Source organism: Aplidium turbinatum, chromosome 17 (assembly GCF_918807975.1).
Source record: "Aplidium turbinatum chromosome 17, kaAplTurb1.1, whole genome shotgun sequence".
Classification (NCBI taxonomy): domain Eukaryota; kingdom Metazoa; phylum Chordata; class Ascidiacea; order Aplousobranchia; family Polyclinidae; genus Aplidium; species Aplidium turbinatum.
Genome location: NC_137488.1, coordinates 4,961,116 through 4,973,663, shown reverse-complemented (window position 1 = coordinate 4,973,663; position 12,548 = coordinate 4,961,116). Strand labels below are relative to the sequence as shown.

The 12,548-nt window shown below is 38.4% G+C and overlaps 1 protein-coding gene across 1 annotated transcript; it reads left to right on the top strand.

The window, feature by feature from the left end:
• The first annotated feature begins 227 nt into the window (after window positions 1-227).
• LOC145786316 (stress-70 protein, mitochondrial-like) lies at window positions 228-3,871 on the top strand. The gene has a single exon (XM_082597956.1). The coding sequence runs from the start codon at window positions 272-274 to the stop codon at window positions 2,345-2,347; it is 2,076 nt and encodes a 691-aa protein (XP_082454082.1). The 5' UTR covers window positions 228-271; the 3' UTR covers window positions 2,348-3,871.
• Window positions 3,872-12,548: the final 8,677 nt, after the last annotated feature.

Here is a 12,548-nt window from a genome sequence, read left to right as displayed (position 1 = left end):
GCTCATCCCTACAACCAAGCTTTGCATATTTTGTCTTCATGGCATTTATTTGTGGCCTCGTATAAGCTACACAATGTCCCATTATAAGCAGTGTGTTTAAAAACTGGAAAATATGAAAACATATTTTCAAGTTCAATTTACATGATAAAATGACTTGATTGTGACATTTTACTTATTTTGTATAAGTTGTATTCAAGGAATTAATGCTTGTTTCTTTGTTTAGATAATCTTGCTTAAATTCTAAATTAAAAACAATAGGCTATTTTACACCATGTTTAGTGCAGTGGGTCGTTCACTTTGCCGACAACACCAAAAAGTCTACCAAAACTTTTCAAAACGAAATAATCATGTGGCTGTAAACACACTCAAGAAGAACAAAGCACATGGTTCAATATGTGACAAATTTAACACTAGGTTGTACTCATCTGAACCTATTCGTGGAGCAGTTGTGGGAATTGATCTCGGAACTACAAACTCATGTGTTGCAGTCATGGAAGGAAAACAGGCAAAGGTATTAGAAAATGCTGAGGGATCACGTACTACACCTTCTGTCATTGCGTTTTCTGATGGAGAACGACTAGCTGGAACACCAGCACGACGACAAGCAATTACCAACCCTGGGAACACGTTCTATGCCACAAAGCGTCTGATTGGTCGGCGGTTTGATGATCCTGAAATCCAGAAAGAAATGAAAACATCAGCCTTTAAAATAGTGAAGGCGAGCAATGGTGACGCTTGGGTGGAGGGCACTGATGGAAAACGTTATTCTCCTTCTCAAATTGGTGCCTTTGTGTTGACAAAAATGAAAGAAACAGCAGAAAATTATTTGAACACTCCAGTTAAGAATGCTGTGATCACGGTGCCAGCATACTTTAATGATTCACAGCGTCAAGCAACCAAAGATGCTGGCCAAATTTCAGGACTGAATGTTCTTCGTGTGATCAATGAACCCACTGCTGCTGCTCTTGCATATGGATTAGACAAATCTGATGACAAAATAATTGCAGTGTACGATTTGGGTGGAGGCACATTCGATATATCTCTGCTTGAGATTCAAAAAGGAGTTTTTGAAGTGAAATCCACTAATGGTGACACATTGCTAGGAGGGGAAGATTTTGATAATACACTCGTGAATTTCTTAGTGAAAGAATTTATGAAAGAACAAGGAATTGATTTAAAAAAGGACAAAATGGCCATGCAGCGGGTCAAAGAAGCTGCAGAAAAAGCAAAAATGGAACTGTCTTCTTCATTACAAACTGACATCAACTTACCATACTTGACAATGGATGCTAGCGGACCAAAACACATGAATCTGAAAATGTCCAGGGCACAGCTTGAACAACTTTGTGGCGATTTAATTAAACGCACCATCAAACCTTGTGAGAAAGCAATTCAAGATGCCGAAGTAGCCAAAAGTGAAATTGGTGAAATTGTCATTGTTGGAGGCATGACGAGAATGCCTAAAGTGCAGGAAACTGTCCAGTCCATCTTCGGGAAAGTTCCTTCCAAATCAGTTAATCCGGATGAGGCTGTCGCCATGGGAGCCGCCATTCAAGGTGGTGTTCTCGCTGGAAATGTTACAGATGTTCTTTTACTTGATGTCACACCTCTTTCTCTTGGTATTGAAACACTAGGAGGGGTTTTTACTAAACTGATCACTCGTAACACAACCATTCCAACCAAGAAAAGTCAAGTTTTCAGTACTGCTGCTGATGGGCAAACTCAGGTTGAAATCAAAGTCCACCAAGGTGAAAGAGAAATGGCACTAGACAATAAAATGCTTGGACAGTTTCAATTGGTTGGCATTCCACCAGCACCTCGTGGTGTACCGCAAATTGAGGTTACGTTCGACATCGATGCTAATGGCATTGTTAATGTTTCTGCCAGAGACAAGGGGACAGGACGTGAGCAACAGATTGTCATTCAATCTTCTGGAGGTTTGAGCAAAGACGAAATTGAAAACATGATCAAACGGGCGGAAGAATACGCGGAGGAAGACAAACAACGCAAAGAGAAAGTTGAAATTGTGAATCAAGCCGAGAACCTCATCCATGATACTGAGACCAAGATGGAGGAGTTTAAAGATCAACTCCCCTCAGACAAATGCGACGAAATCAAGGAAGAAATTACAAAGCTCCGCGAAATTGTAGCCAACAAAGACGCACACACCGTCGATGCTATCCGTGAAGCTCTTAGTGGCGTGACACAAAAAAGTTTACAATTATTCGAAATGGCATACAAGAAAATGCAAGCAGACAAGGAAGGAAGCGGATCAGGTACTTCAAGTGAATCTTCATCTAATGAAAATCAGAGCGAATCAGATGACCAAAAGAAACAGCAGCAGTAATCTGACTCTTACTAAACCACCACCAGCCTGCCCTTCTGGGTTGTCCGAACGTTTTTGTGGCCTTTGTAGGTGCAAAGAAAACTTAAATTAGTGTTAATTTAAGCTACCCATAATATGGATGAAGTTGGTTGGATTTCAAATTGTGTCACTGATTTGGCTGTATCTGATCAAAATAAAATTTAAACTATTTCTTTTCTGTATACCGTAAAACTGCTCAACAATATGTGGTCACCATATGTTTGTGTGTCAGTGTGAGCTGTATTGGACACTTACTAATTAATTGACACGTTACTTTTTACCCAAATCAATGAAACAAACTTTGTTCTTTTTCGGTTGTACCATTCCACACAGTGTATCTTGTGACCATTGGCACAGTCAATGATGGGAGATGAGAATTTAATATTTTCAAATAAATTGATTTGACCAGCATCAAGATGTAGAATGGTTTTCTCATCGTTCGAATTTGTACTGCTGTACCATTGCGCTTTCACGAGGTGCACACAAGGCCTGATTCTTACACGGTTCAAGCTCACTATTCAAATTCAATATTGTAAAATCGGCCATAAGATGAAGGTGGTCGGTTTGAACATCTACTAATTTTATATTTGTATAATGGTAGCTAGCTGATGCAGGTCATTTCCAGGAGGAAAGCAAGTAGCGATCGGAACACAGTCGAGGTTGCTGCAAAACTGATTTTTTCAAAATTAAAATTTCGATTGAAGTTGTATGCGTAACAGCACAGCGGAGTTTCGCATGGAATTCAACCCAAGAAAATGTACAATTTGTAATTTATTTTTTTGCTTTGTTTCTTTTTGTCACCGTTGTTTTTAAGGGTTTATATCTCATAGCAACTCGGTTTGTCAATCTTGATCCCTTGAACTTCTCGACGTCTTCGTGAAATGTCACGAACTTTGCATCCTGTGCGTAGTTGTTAAAGACACTGCGTGCCAGTAAGAGACTTTTTCGAACTTTCTGTAGATATGAAGTGTTGACAACATAAACTTTAAAAATAACTTGTTTGCTGTGCTGCTTGTGTAGAATTTGGACAGTATGCGGGGTGTTATCCCACATCGTTTATGCTTAACAATGTCAATTCATGTGCTTTGTTTCACGTTGTTTTTGTAACGATTTTTGAAAAGTGTTTCTGTAGCTACGTAAGGTGGCAGATTTTAATGGCACTGACTTACAGAAAATGATTGGTAAGAAACTTATTTTCACATGAAAGGTTGGGACTTGGGTGACCGGAAAAGTCAAGAATATCAACACCAGGTCAATCAAAATGTTAATTTTCCGTTTTGTTACATTTTGTAAATATCTTCCATTGTCTCATGTGAATTTTGGTTAATTTTTATAATGAGGTATTGGTTATTTCAGCACAAATATTTTTGCTGTTTGGCTTCAAAGTTGCTTGACAATTGATACGTTGCAACTTCAAGGTTGAAAACAAATTATTGTGGTTGCTTCAATACAACACGTTACGTATTATTGTACAACAATGGAATATTAAACTTAGCTTTTGTTTTCCATGTGGCTTATTGTATGAACTATTTTGACTGACAGCTGCAACTATCGCACTTTCGCAAATCACGCACTTTCATACATTGCCTCCAGCATACCATGCAGGACTGGACCTGCCTCGATTCAGTTGGGGTGACTTTAATATACCTTGAACCAGAATCGACCGGTTCTAGAAAACGCGTCTGTTTCACCGTTAGGGCTGCATAGAGGTTTTTGCCATTGCGTTGTCGTGGCATGCTGATACATGGGCGCAAGCTGTAGCGCGTATCCAGAGGGGCACAGTGACTGAGTCACTTACCTCCTTCAAAACAAATAAGAAAGCATGCAATTTTTAGTCGAACGCTATCAATAGGCAAGAAATTGATGTACTGTAGGCTATTATAATATATCTAAGTGAAACATACTGTTCATTTTTACTACAGGTGGTTCAGTGAAGTGTGGACAAATAAAAGTTAGGTAGTTATATGAAGACCAATAAAAACAACTCATATATCAAATAAAAGGGAAATGTACTGTCTTTAATAACATCTGAGAAGAATTGGTTGAAAATTGAATGAGGCATTTAGTTAAACAACGTGATATACGTTCTTCTGGTGCAAAGTAAGCTGAATTATCACAAGATGTATAAAATGATAATAATCTGCTTATGTTCCGACGTTTCGTCAATTAGATACGACTTGGTTGGTTTGGATTCTTCATCCTCGGACTGACAAAGCTTTGATAAGTTGTTTTGCATACTTGTAGTAGAGGCTCTTGACGCAAGGTCAGTTACCAAGGTTGTCAGAATAAAGTTTCCGATTGTTGCTGCCGGAGGATTGTTCCAATGTTCCATCCACTAGGTGCCGCTGAATGGACAACAGTCCTGAAATGCGTTGCTCAAGCGCACACCTCCAGCGCCGTGTGATCTTGAATCGAGCGCTTAACCATTGAGCAAATTATTCAACATATCCACTCTTCTTGATAACCTGGCGACGAGGGATCACACGTGCCACACAGCTTTAGTGTCAATTTCTACCTTAGATTTGGCCAGTTTTTGCTTTAGAACCTCAACATTTAGGTGAGGATACAGCGTAGGACTTCTGCTCCAAGATAGATCATATTTCCAAGTCCATTGGATTTAAATCAGGAGATGATGGAGGCCAGAATTTGCACTAGCCCCGGACTAATCTGGCTACGTGAGAGGTTGCTCCATTCTGCTGAAATGTAATTCCTTTAGTTCCAGTGACCTTTTGCACCCAAGGAACAACTTCATTCTTTGACATCTTAGTTGATGAACATGTTGGTTGATTTTGACGTCAGCCTCGATGACAAATCTGTGAAAATTAAAGGGCTTTTGAGACTTATGGACGTAACCCCTGTCCACAACATTACCGAAGCCTCCTGAATGAAGTTCGACGTTCAACAGGCACTAAATCTTTAGTTTTAATCTAAACCCGATCACTTTGGCTGGCTTGAATGGTGAATAATTTCTCATCAGCCTAGAGAACTTGTGGCTGCGTGCCATCAAGGAGGTTATTCAGAAGAATCTTTCTAACTTCTTCTTTGTAGCAGAAGTTGTCGTTTGGTAATTTTGTAGAGCTTGACCTTAAGACTCCTTACCAGCACCCTCTGGACAGTTGAACGGCTAACATGTGCCTCTATAGGAAGTTTATTGGTGCTCCTTCCGGGATTCCGTTGCAACTTTTCTCTAATGTTTTTAATGAGTTTTTTGGTTTTGATACGGACCTCTTTGGGGTGTTCCTGACATTTGATTAGCAGCTACCTGTCGCTCTGAACCTTTTTACTACCTTGTATACACCAGGACGACTCACAACCCTCTCAGAACCTTGAATATCTTATCAGGGGATATCCCTTTATGACAGCGCGTTTCAATGATCTCATTTAAAGACTTTGCTATGGATGTAACTTTAATTGTCCTTAAAATTTAAAAAATGTTAGTAATCTAAGATGATTAGCCTATAGCCTACTATAAATCTGCAATAAATACAAATAATTTAGGAGTCGGAAAATGTGTTTCCACCTTTGTTAGGCCACTCTGTAGCTTACATTAAGTTAACAATTTACCTCTTCCAATGGTAGGATTGAACTATGTCTTGTTATAAGGTTCTGAAAAGCATTCAGTTTAACATGAATAGTTTTCTCACTGAACCAGCTGACTGCAGCATTGTGAGTCTTCTAGCACTCCACTCAGCCAAGGAATTGATTTTTGCTTTAAACTATGCTTGGTAATTACAGGAGAAAAAAGAGTAGGCTAGGTCTAATGGCAGGGCGGGGAATCGAATCAAAATTATCGAAATGACTATTCCCTAACCCTCTAGGCCTCGCTGGCGACAGAGAAACGTTTATTTCCGCCCGATAGCTCAGTTGGTTAGCGCGTGGCTTCGTGAACGAAGAAGCTTCAAGATCACCGCGCAGGTTCTACTCTCGGGATGTGCACTTGAGCAACGCATTGTAAGGACTGCTCTCCATTCAGCGTCACATAGTGGCAGTGGCGTAACTATACCCATTGGATCTTGTGGATAAATCCAGGGGCGGCACGTTGCTAGAGGGCGGCAAAATGTGATAACATTTTAAAGTTTAAACGAACAAAAACAGTCACATTAATTTATTCTCGGGGAGAGTCAGCAGACTTAACGACCTAAGTTAACACTGATCTATGTGAAGCCAAAAAATTAAACAAGTTATGCCTCTAAACTAATTTGCAACTTTTTTAGATTGTGCCTCACCATGTGGTATTTGTGAAGGTTTAATGATACTCATACTCATGCTTTGAAGTAATGATAGAACGTCGGTTGTAATTTGTAAGCTATAGCATTGCTCAGTCAATTTAGCTTTGGTAGTTAAATTCAGATTAGTTTTAAGTTTATTTCACTTTTGCGAGGAGACAGGAAGGGACCGTGAGGTCATCGAGTCAACTGCCACCTTCACCATCTGTCTGGGGTAGATAGTTGGGATTCCTCCATCTTCATGTGTGAAGATGGGTTAAGTTAGTGAAAGGTTTAAAGTTTGAGGTTTGAAATAGATCACTTAGCTTAACTCAGCAAATTTGCCATTATGGTTATTGTTTTTAAATAATGTGCTGCAGATTCCAGAACAAGATTTAAGTTGCAATTTTTTTAAGTTAATTTTTGCCTATGACGAGAGTAACAGGAAGTGAAGATTTTTTTTAGAAAGAAAAAGAAAGCTGGAGAAGAAGAACTAAAAAGAATGAAAGAGCCATTTTGAAGTTCGTAAAAATTGCCTCTGCTAAAAAAAACAGAAGAGATTAGCAGCCACAGTAAATCGCTACCTCAAGTTGAGACAGAAGAAGTGTACCTCGAGCAAAACAATAACCAAGTGATCATTGAAAGAAGTCAGCCTATGAATGAAACACTTTCAGATAAAGATAAAACAGATGATATTTATTATTCTCATAATGATGTGGCTACTTGGCCAAAAACATTAACTCATAACATGAGAGTTGAGATGACCAACTAGGGCCCGAAAGGTTTCAGAATAAAGAAGGGCGATTCAAGCCAACGATTAGAGTAAGTAAAGAAGGAGACAAACAATCCTTCAGCTGTCTGAGTAAGAAGTGATTTTATTTTGAACTTTTAATAAAATTGAACAAAACTGTTTTAATTTTTCTATTGTGTGAAATTTTAATCAGCTTTTACGACGGTGTCCAAGGGGGAAGGAGGCGGCGTTTCGTGCAAAAATCCAAGGACGGTAAATGGCGTTGTTACGCCACTGCATAGTGGATGGAATAATTCCCCAGCAACAAGACTTCAACAATCGAAAACTCTACTCTGTCAATCTCGGCAACCAGCCCTGCGTCAAGAGCCTCTACAAGCAGTGTTTTTTTAAAGGTGTTTTGGGGGACCGAAACGGTCCCCCAAATTTCTCCAGCGGTTTCCCAAAATTTGGACTTGCAACTACAGTAGAAAAGTAATGGTTGTTTCTCGCTATGTCTTGTCGATAATACGAATATAGCCTACGATCAAGAGTTCACGTCCAGAAAAAAGAATAAGTAGAGGTACAGCTAACAGCTGAATCAAAGAGTTATTCACAAAAGAAGTGCACCTTCGATACTCGTCAATGTTTATTTCTGATTTATGGCGCATAATGATCAGTTTTTACGTGTGGAAACATAACAAGCAGAAGCCAACAAGCACACTTTGTTTGATTGTGCAGCAAACTTCTTTGGCGGCCGTGTTGGGCTTGGGCAGGCTATTTGGTCGCTATCACAATCATTTAAGCTGTGCCTTGTCGAATAATTCATTTTATGTAGCGTTGGTTGTATGTTGTTATGGGCTATTTTTTGGTATTTAAATGAAACACTTGCGGTCTCTTAAAACTACTTAGCGGTCACCCAAACCAAACCTTAAAAAAAAATCTGTCTACAAGTATGCGAAACTACCAAGAATAACCTATCAAAGCTTTCCCGGTCCGAGGACAAAGATTTAAATCCAACTAACCATTTAATTTACGTTCTAACGTCATATCGTGCATGAGTCGCATGACTGCACTCAGCTGTTTAAATCTTGTGTTCTGGTTGGTTAACAAACTTCATCTGCTGCAGCGATCTGCGGATTACAAACACGCAAACCGGTTATTCAGGGGTGAGCAAACTTTTTCTCTCGAGGGCCGTATTCATAATGTAAATTTGTTCGAGGGCCGCACTATAGTATAATTAAGATTATAAGCCAAAACATAAAATCTAAAACAGTCAAAACACAAGCTTTTATTTAGTTTTAAAGTGACCAAAGAAATGGAGATTTTATATAGCCTACAGTAGCCTACATGGGTTTCATAAAAGTGTTGGTTACAATATGTTTGTCTCAATTATTTATTTGAATACAACACACATCAAGATAACACGTTGCCAGACGCACTTTGAGCGAATTAACCAGAACACATTTGTGAGCGAATTAACATAATCAGAAAAACTGTCGCAATCGCGGCTCCTCTCTCTACCAAGAGTCTTTGGCTTTGGTCCAAGAAGACTAAAACGAAAAAGAAAGTCTTGTGATTCGACAGGGCGAAGTCAGAAATTTCCATTGTGACGTGATCAACTGTTTAGCAATGGCTGCTTTGACACTCATAGTAGCAATGCAAGATGGCTGAGCTGAGTACACAATATGACATGATACATGTTGCGAAAACTGCACATCACTAAAGAACACAATGCGACAAAAATCTATAATTTATCTTTATCAAGATGAAATATACCAAGAAAAAGTTTAATTAAGTCATTGTAGTAGGGTAATTAAAATTTTCAAGCAATTTTTTTTTTTTTTTTTTATATGATTGCTTCAGGCTTTCGCGGGCCGCAAAGAAAGTTGCTTCGGGCCGCATGCGGCCTGCGGGCCGTAGTTTACCCTCCTCTGGATTATATAGACAAAGGGAAATGACCAGGAATCTTGGACAAGTATTTGAAAATTTACTCCCAGCCATGCTCCCAGCTCAAAGTAAATAAGTAGGCTACAAATTTTGTGCAGGTAAAATAGCAAGCAGAAAGAATAATTACTGTCTTTCTAATAAATTTCATATCAGTCATTTCACAACTATGGACGTGTATGTAAAGTCTCCATACTCGAAATACATCTTTCCATTGCAATCAGAAAATGATTTGATGTTTTGAACTAAAACATTTTTAAGTCCAACGTTTGCAAAATCAAGCTTGATGATGGCGGTCACGTGCACTGAAAGTTACTTGGCCACTAGGCCATCAAGCGACAGAAAAGTATATTTATTCAAAGAATGCCACCAATAGCCTCTACAAGTATGCGAAACTATCTGGAATAGTCTATCAAGGTTTTGTCATTCCGAGGATAAAGATTCAAAAACCACCCAATTTTCTATGGGGCAATGTAGTTTACCCCAACTACCATATTTGGTTTTTCAAATCTCAAACTTCGCATTGTTTATTTTTCTTTAAAAATAATTCGTCAAAATCAAATTGTCCCCAAATTGTTTTTTCAAAGGCGCAAACATCAGCATGGATGTCAAATAGTTGACAATGATTTAGCTTATCCGATTTAAATAAATTTAAAATTGTTTCTTTTTTTATCTGTTACTCGCGCCTTGTCTAGAAAACTCTCTTTGTCTCTGGCAGAAACTTTAACAATGCCATTAGAATAAATATTATAATTTAAATGAAAGCAATGAAGCATACAGTCCCACTAGAGCATATAGTTAAAGCATAGGTTAAAGTTTCTCGGAAGCCAATTGTCTACAGGAGTTTTTAAAATTTCCTTGAAAACATTGCTTCGCAGACCTCACTAACATTAACCGCAAGATGTCCATGTTGAGCTCAAAATAATTGTCTTATTTGAACTTCTCAGAATTGTTCGTAAGATTGAAGAAATTCAATTCGCCCATACCACTTTGCCTTAGGCCTGCTCAAATCTTATCAAAATATTGTATGCAAATCAACACAAATTGGTTATTGAATTATTTATTAAATTGCTGGAACAGTTTCCGGTAACAACACTTCAACAATCGAAAACTCCTCTCTATCAAGCTCGGTGGCCGGCCCTGCGTCAAAAGCCTCTACAAGTATGCCCGAACTTCCAAAAACTACTTATCAAAGACTTTGTCATTCCGAGGATAAAGATTCAAAACCAATTTAGCTTCTGAACAATAGTTTTTTTGAATAATAGAACAAGTGGCAAAATATTACGTGATGAATTTGTACTCCTCGCGGAAGAAATACTTTCAACATCTTTACACTATAGCTCGCTAAAGAGCTTGCTAATTAGCTTCAAATCGCATTGAATATCCGAGATACTTTGGCTGTTATTCGCGTTTGGTTAAAGCAAAAAGAAGTTCGATGGTTTGCAAAATAAATGTTGATGTTTTTTCTGTTTTGCCACTCTGAAGTTTTTCAAAGATATTGGGAAGATGTTTTATCGAGAATCTCGAAAATTTGAAAATTTCGGATTTGGCTACAGAAGAACTCAGCAAATTCTTTTTGAAAGAATTGTAAATTACTAAATTATACGGACTACTTTTTGTGTTAAATATTATGTTATGTGGCTTATCGATGCAAATACAAGCATGCTCAAACACACTCAACAATGTTTCTGGCTTCTCAAACGGTCAAACTAAACACGAGTCATAACGTAAGTTTATGATTGCCATAGGTTTAAGTCTGAAAACTTGAAAAAAATGCATAGCTTACCGTACCTATTCTAATTACATAAATAGCGAACCTGAAAGGACAACTCACAATACCTTGTTAAATTTCTGGTGGATACCACATCTCTGTGTATTGTTGTATTTCCAGGACTGTGAAATGTTGGAGTCAGAAGGATTTTGGGGTGTCCGGAGCCGGGATCATTAAAAAAAAAGACCGACTCTGCTTTGATACAAGCGATGAATAATGAAATTGTTATTTGCAATCTTTTTTCAAAATATTGTTTCGTGCTCTTTGTAGGTCAATTGCACTCTAAAGCTTTACAAGAAAACAAAAATGTTTGGTATTTTTGATTTTTGTGAAAATCGCCTATCAAAGCTTAAATGAAATTTAAAAAAAAAAAGGACAAAAGTGTATAAAAATCTGGCAACTCTCAAACATTTCCCAACACTAAAGTGGGAATACACTTTTCGTCCAAATTCGCAGCCTTATAGCCTATATTTCCATGTTTTTTTTTTATGAATGTTTGTTTTGGGCAACTTAACCCTTAAGTGCCTGACTATTTCACCAAGCACTATTGCTTTCTGCTTATTGTATATCTGCATCTGAGCCTCCGACAGTTGCTCCAGAAATGTTCTTTTCAATCCTCGTAAATGTCAGTTAAAAGTATTCAGCAGTAAATCATCGATTGTCTAAGATAGGAAAGCATCTCAAATACAGACAAATATGAAAAGGATCTAGTACAGGGGTTCTTAACCAGGGGTGCACACAGTGCTGGATTAAGGGTCTGCTGGCCTGTAGGCATATTTTATAAGTGGCCTGAAAATCAGGGTTGCCAACTAAAAAAATTAGAATTATCAGTGTTGCCAAATCATTGTCACAAAGTTTGTTGTTGCAACTATAACACAGGGTACCGTGCAAAAACTTGGCCATATGTCTAACTAAATAACAACTTTGCGCGTTTTTGCGATTGAAAACGCGCTAATTTTTGGAGGTCAATCTTACGTAGTAGATCGCTTTCAATACACAAAAGTGCCAGTGTACCAAGACATTGATGACACATTGTTGATCGTTTAACGTCTTTAATTCGTTTTAGTTGTGCAAACGAGCGTTCTCCGGAGCAATTCGTAGCCATTAAAGACAAGTACATTCTAAGTGCTACTTCAGTGTTCGGAAATGCATTATAAACACCAGTAGTGTGCAGCATTTTAAACATCTTCTGGGCACTTCCTGTTGCTGTTGTTTCATTGCGTCTTTGCTCTTTATAGTCTTTATACCAGCAGATAAACTGATGAAATTCTGATGAGAAGTCGGAAAAAAGGTCCTTTGAATACACACAAACCAGACCTGCAACAGCAACATCGATGTCTTTAACAGACATGGAGTCGTACTCTGTCAAAACTCCAAACCTCTGCAGCACCATGGAATATGCATCGATACGTTTCTGTAGTGCGCTCTTCAGTTGGTCGATGATCACATAAAATCTGTTGATTTTTAATTTTTGCTGGCCCGACATTCCTTCCACATCATCTGTAGCAGCTCCATCGCGGACATGCTTCTGCC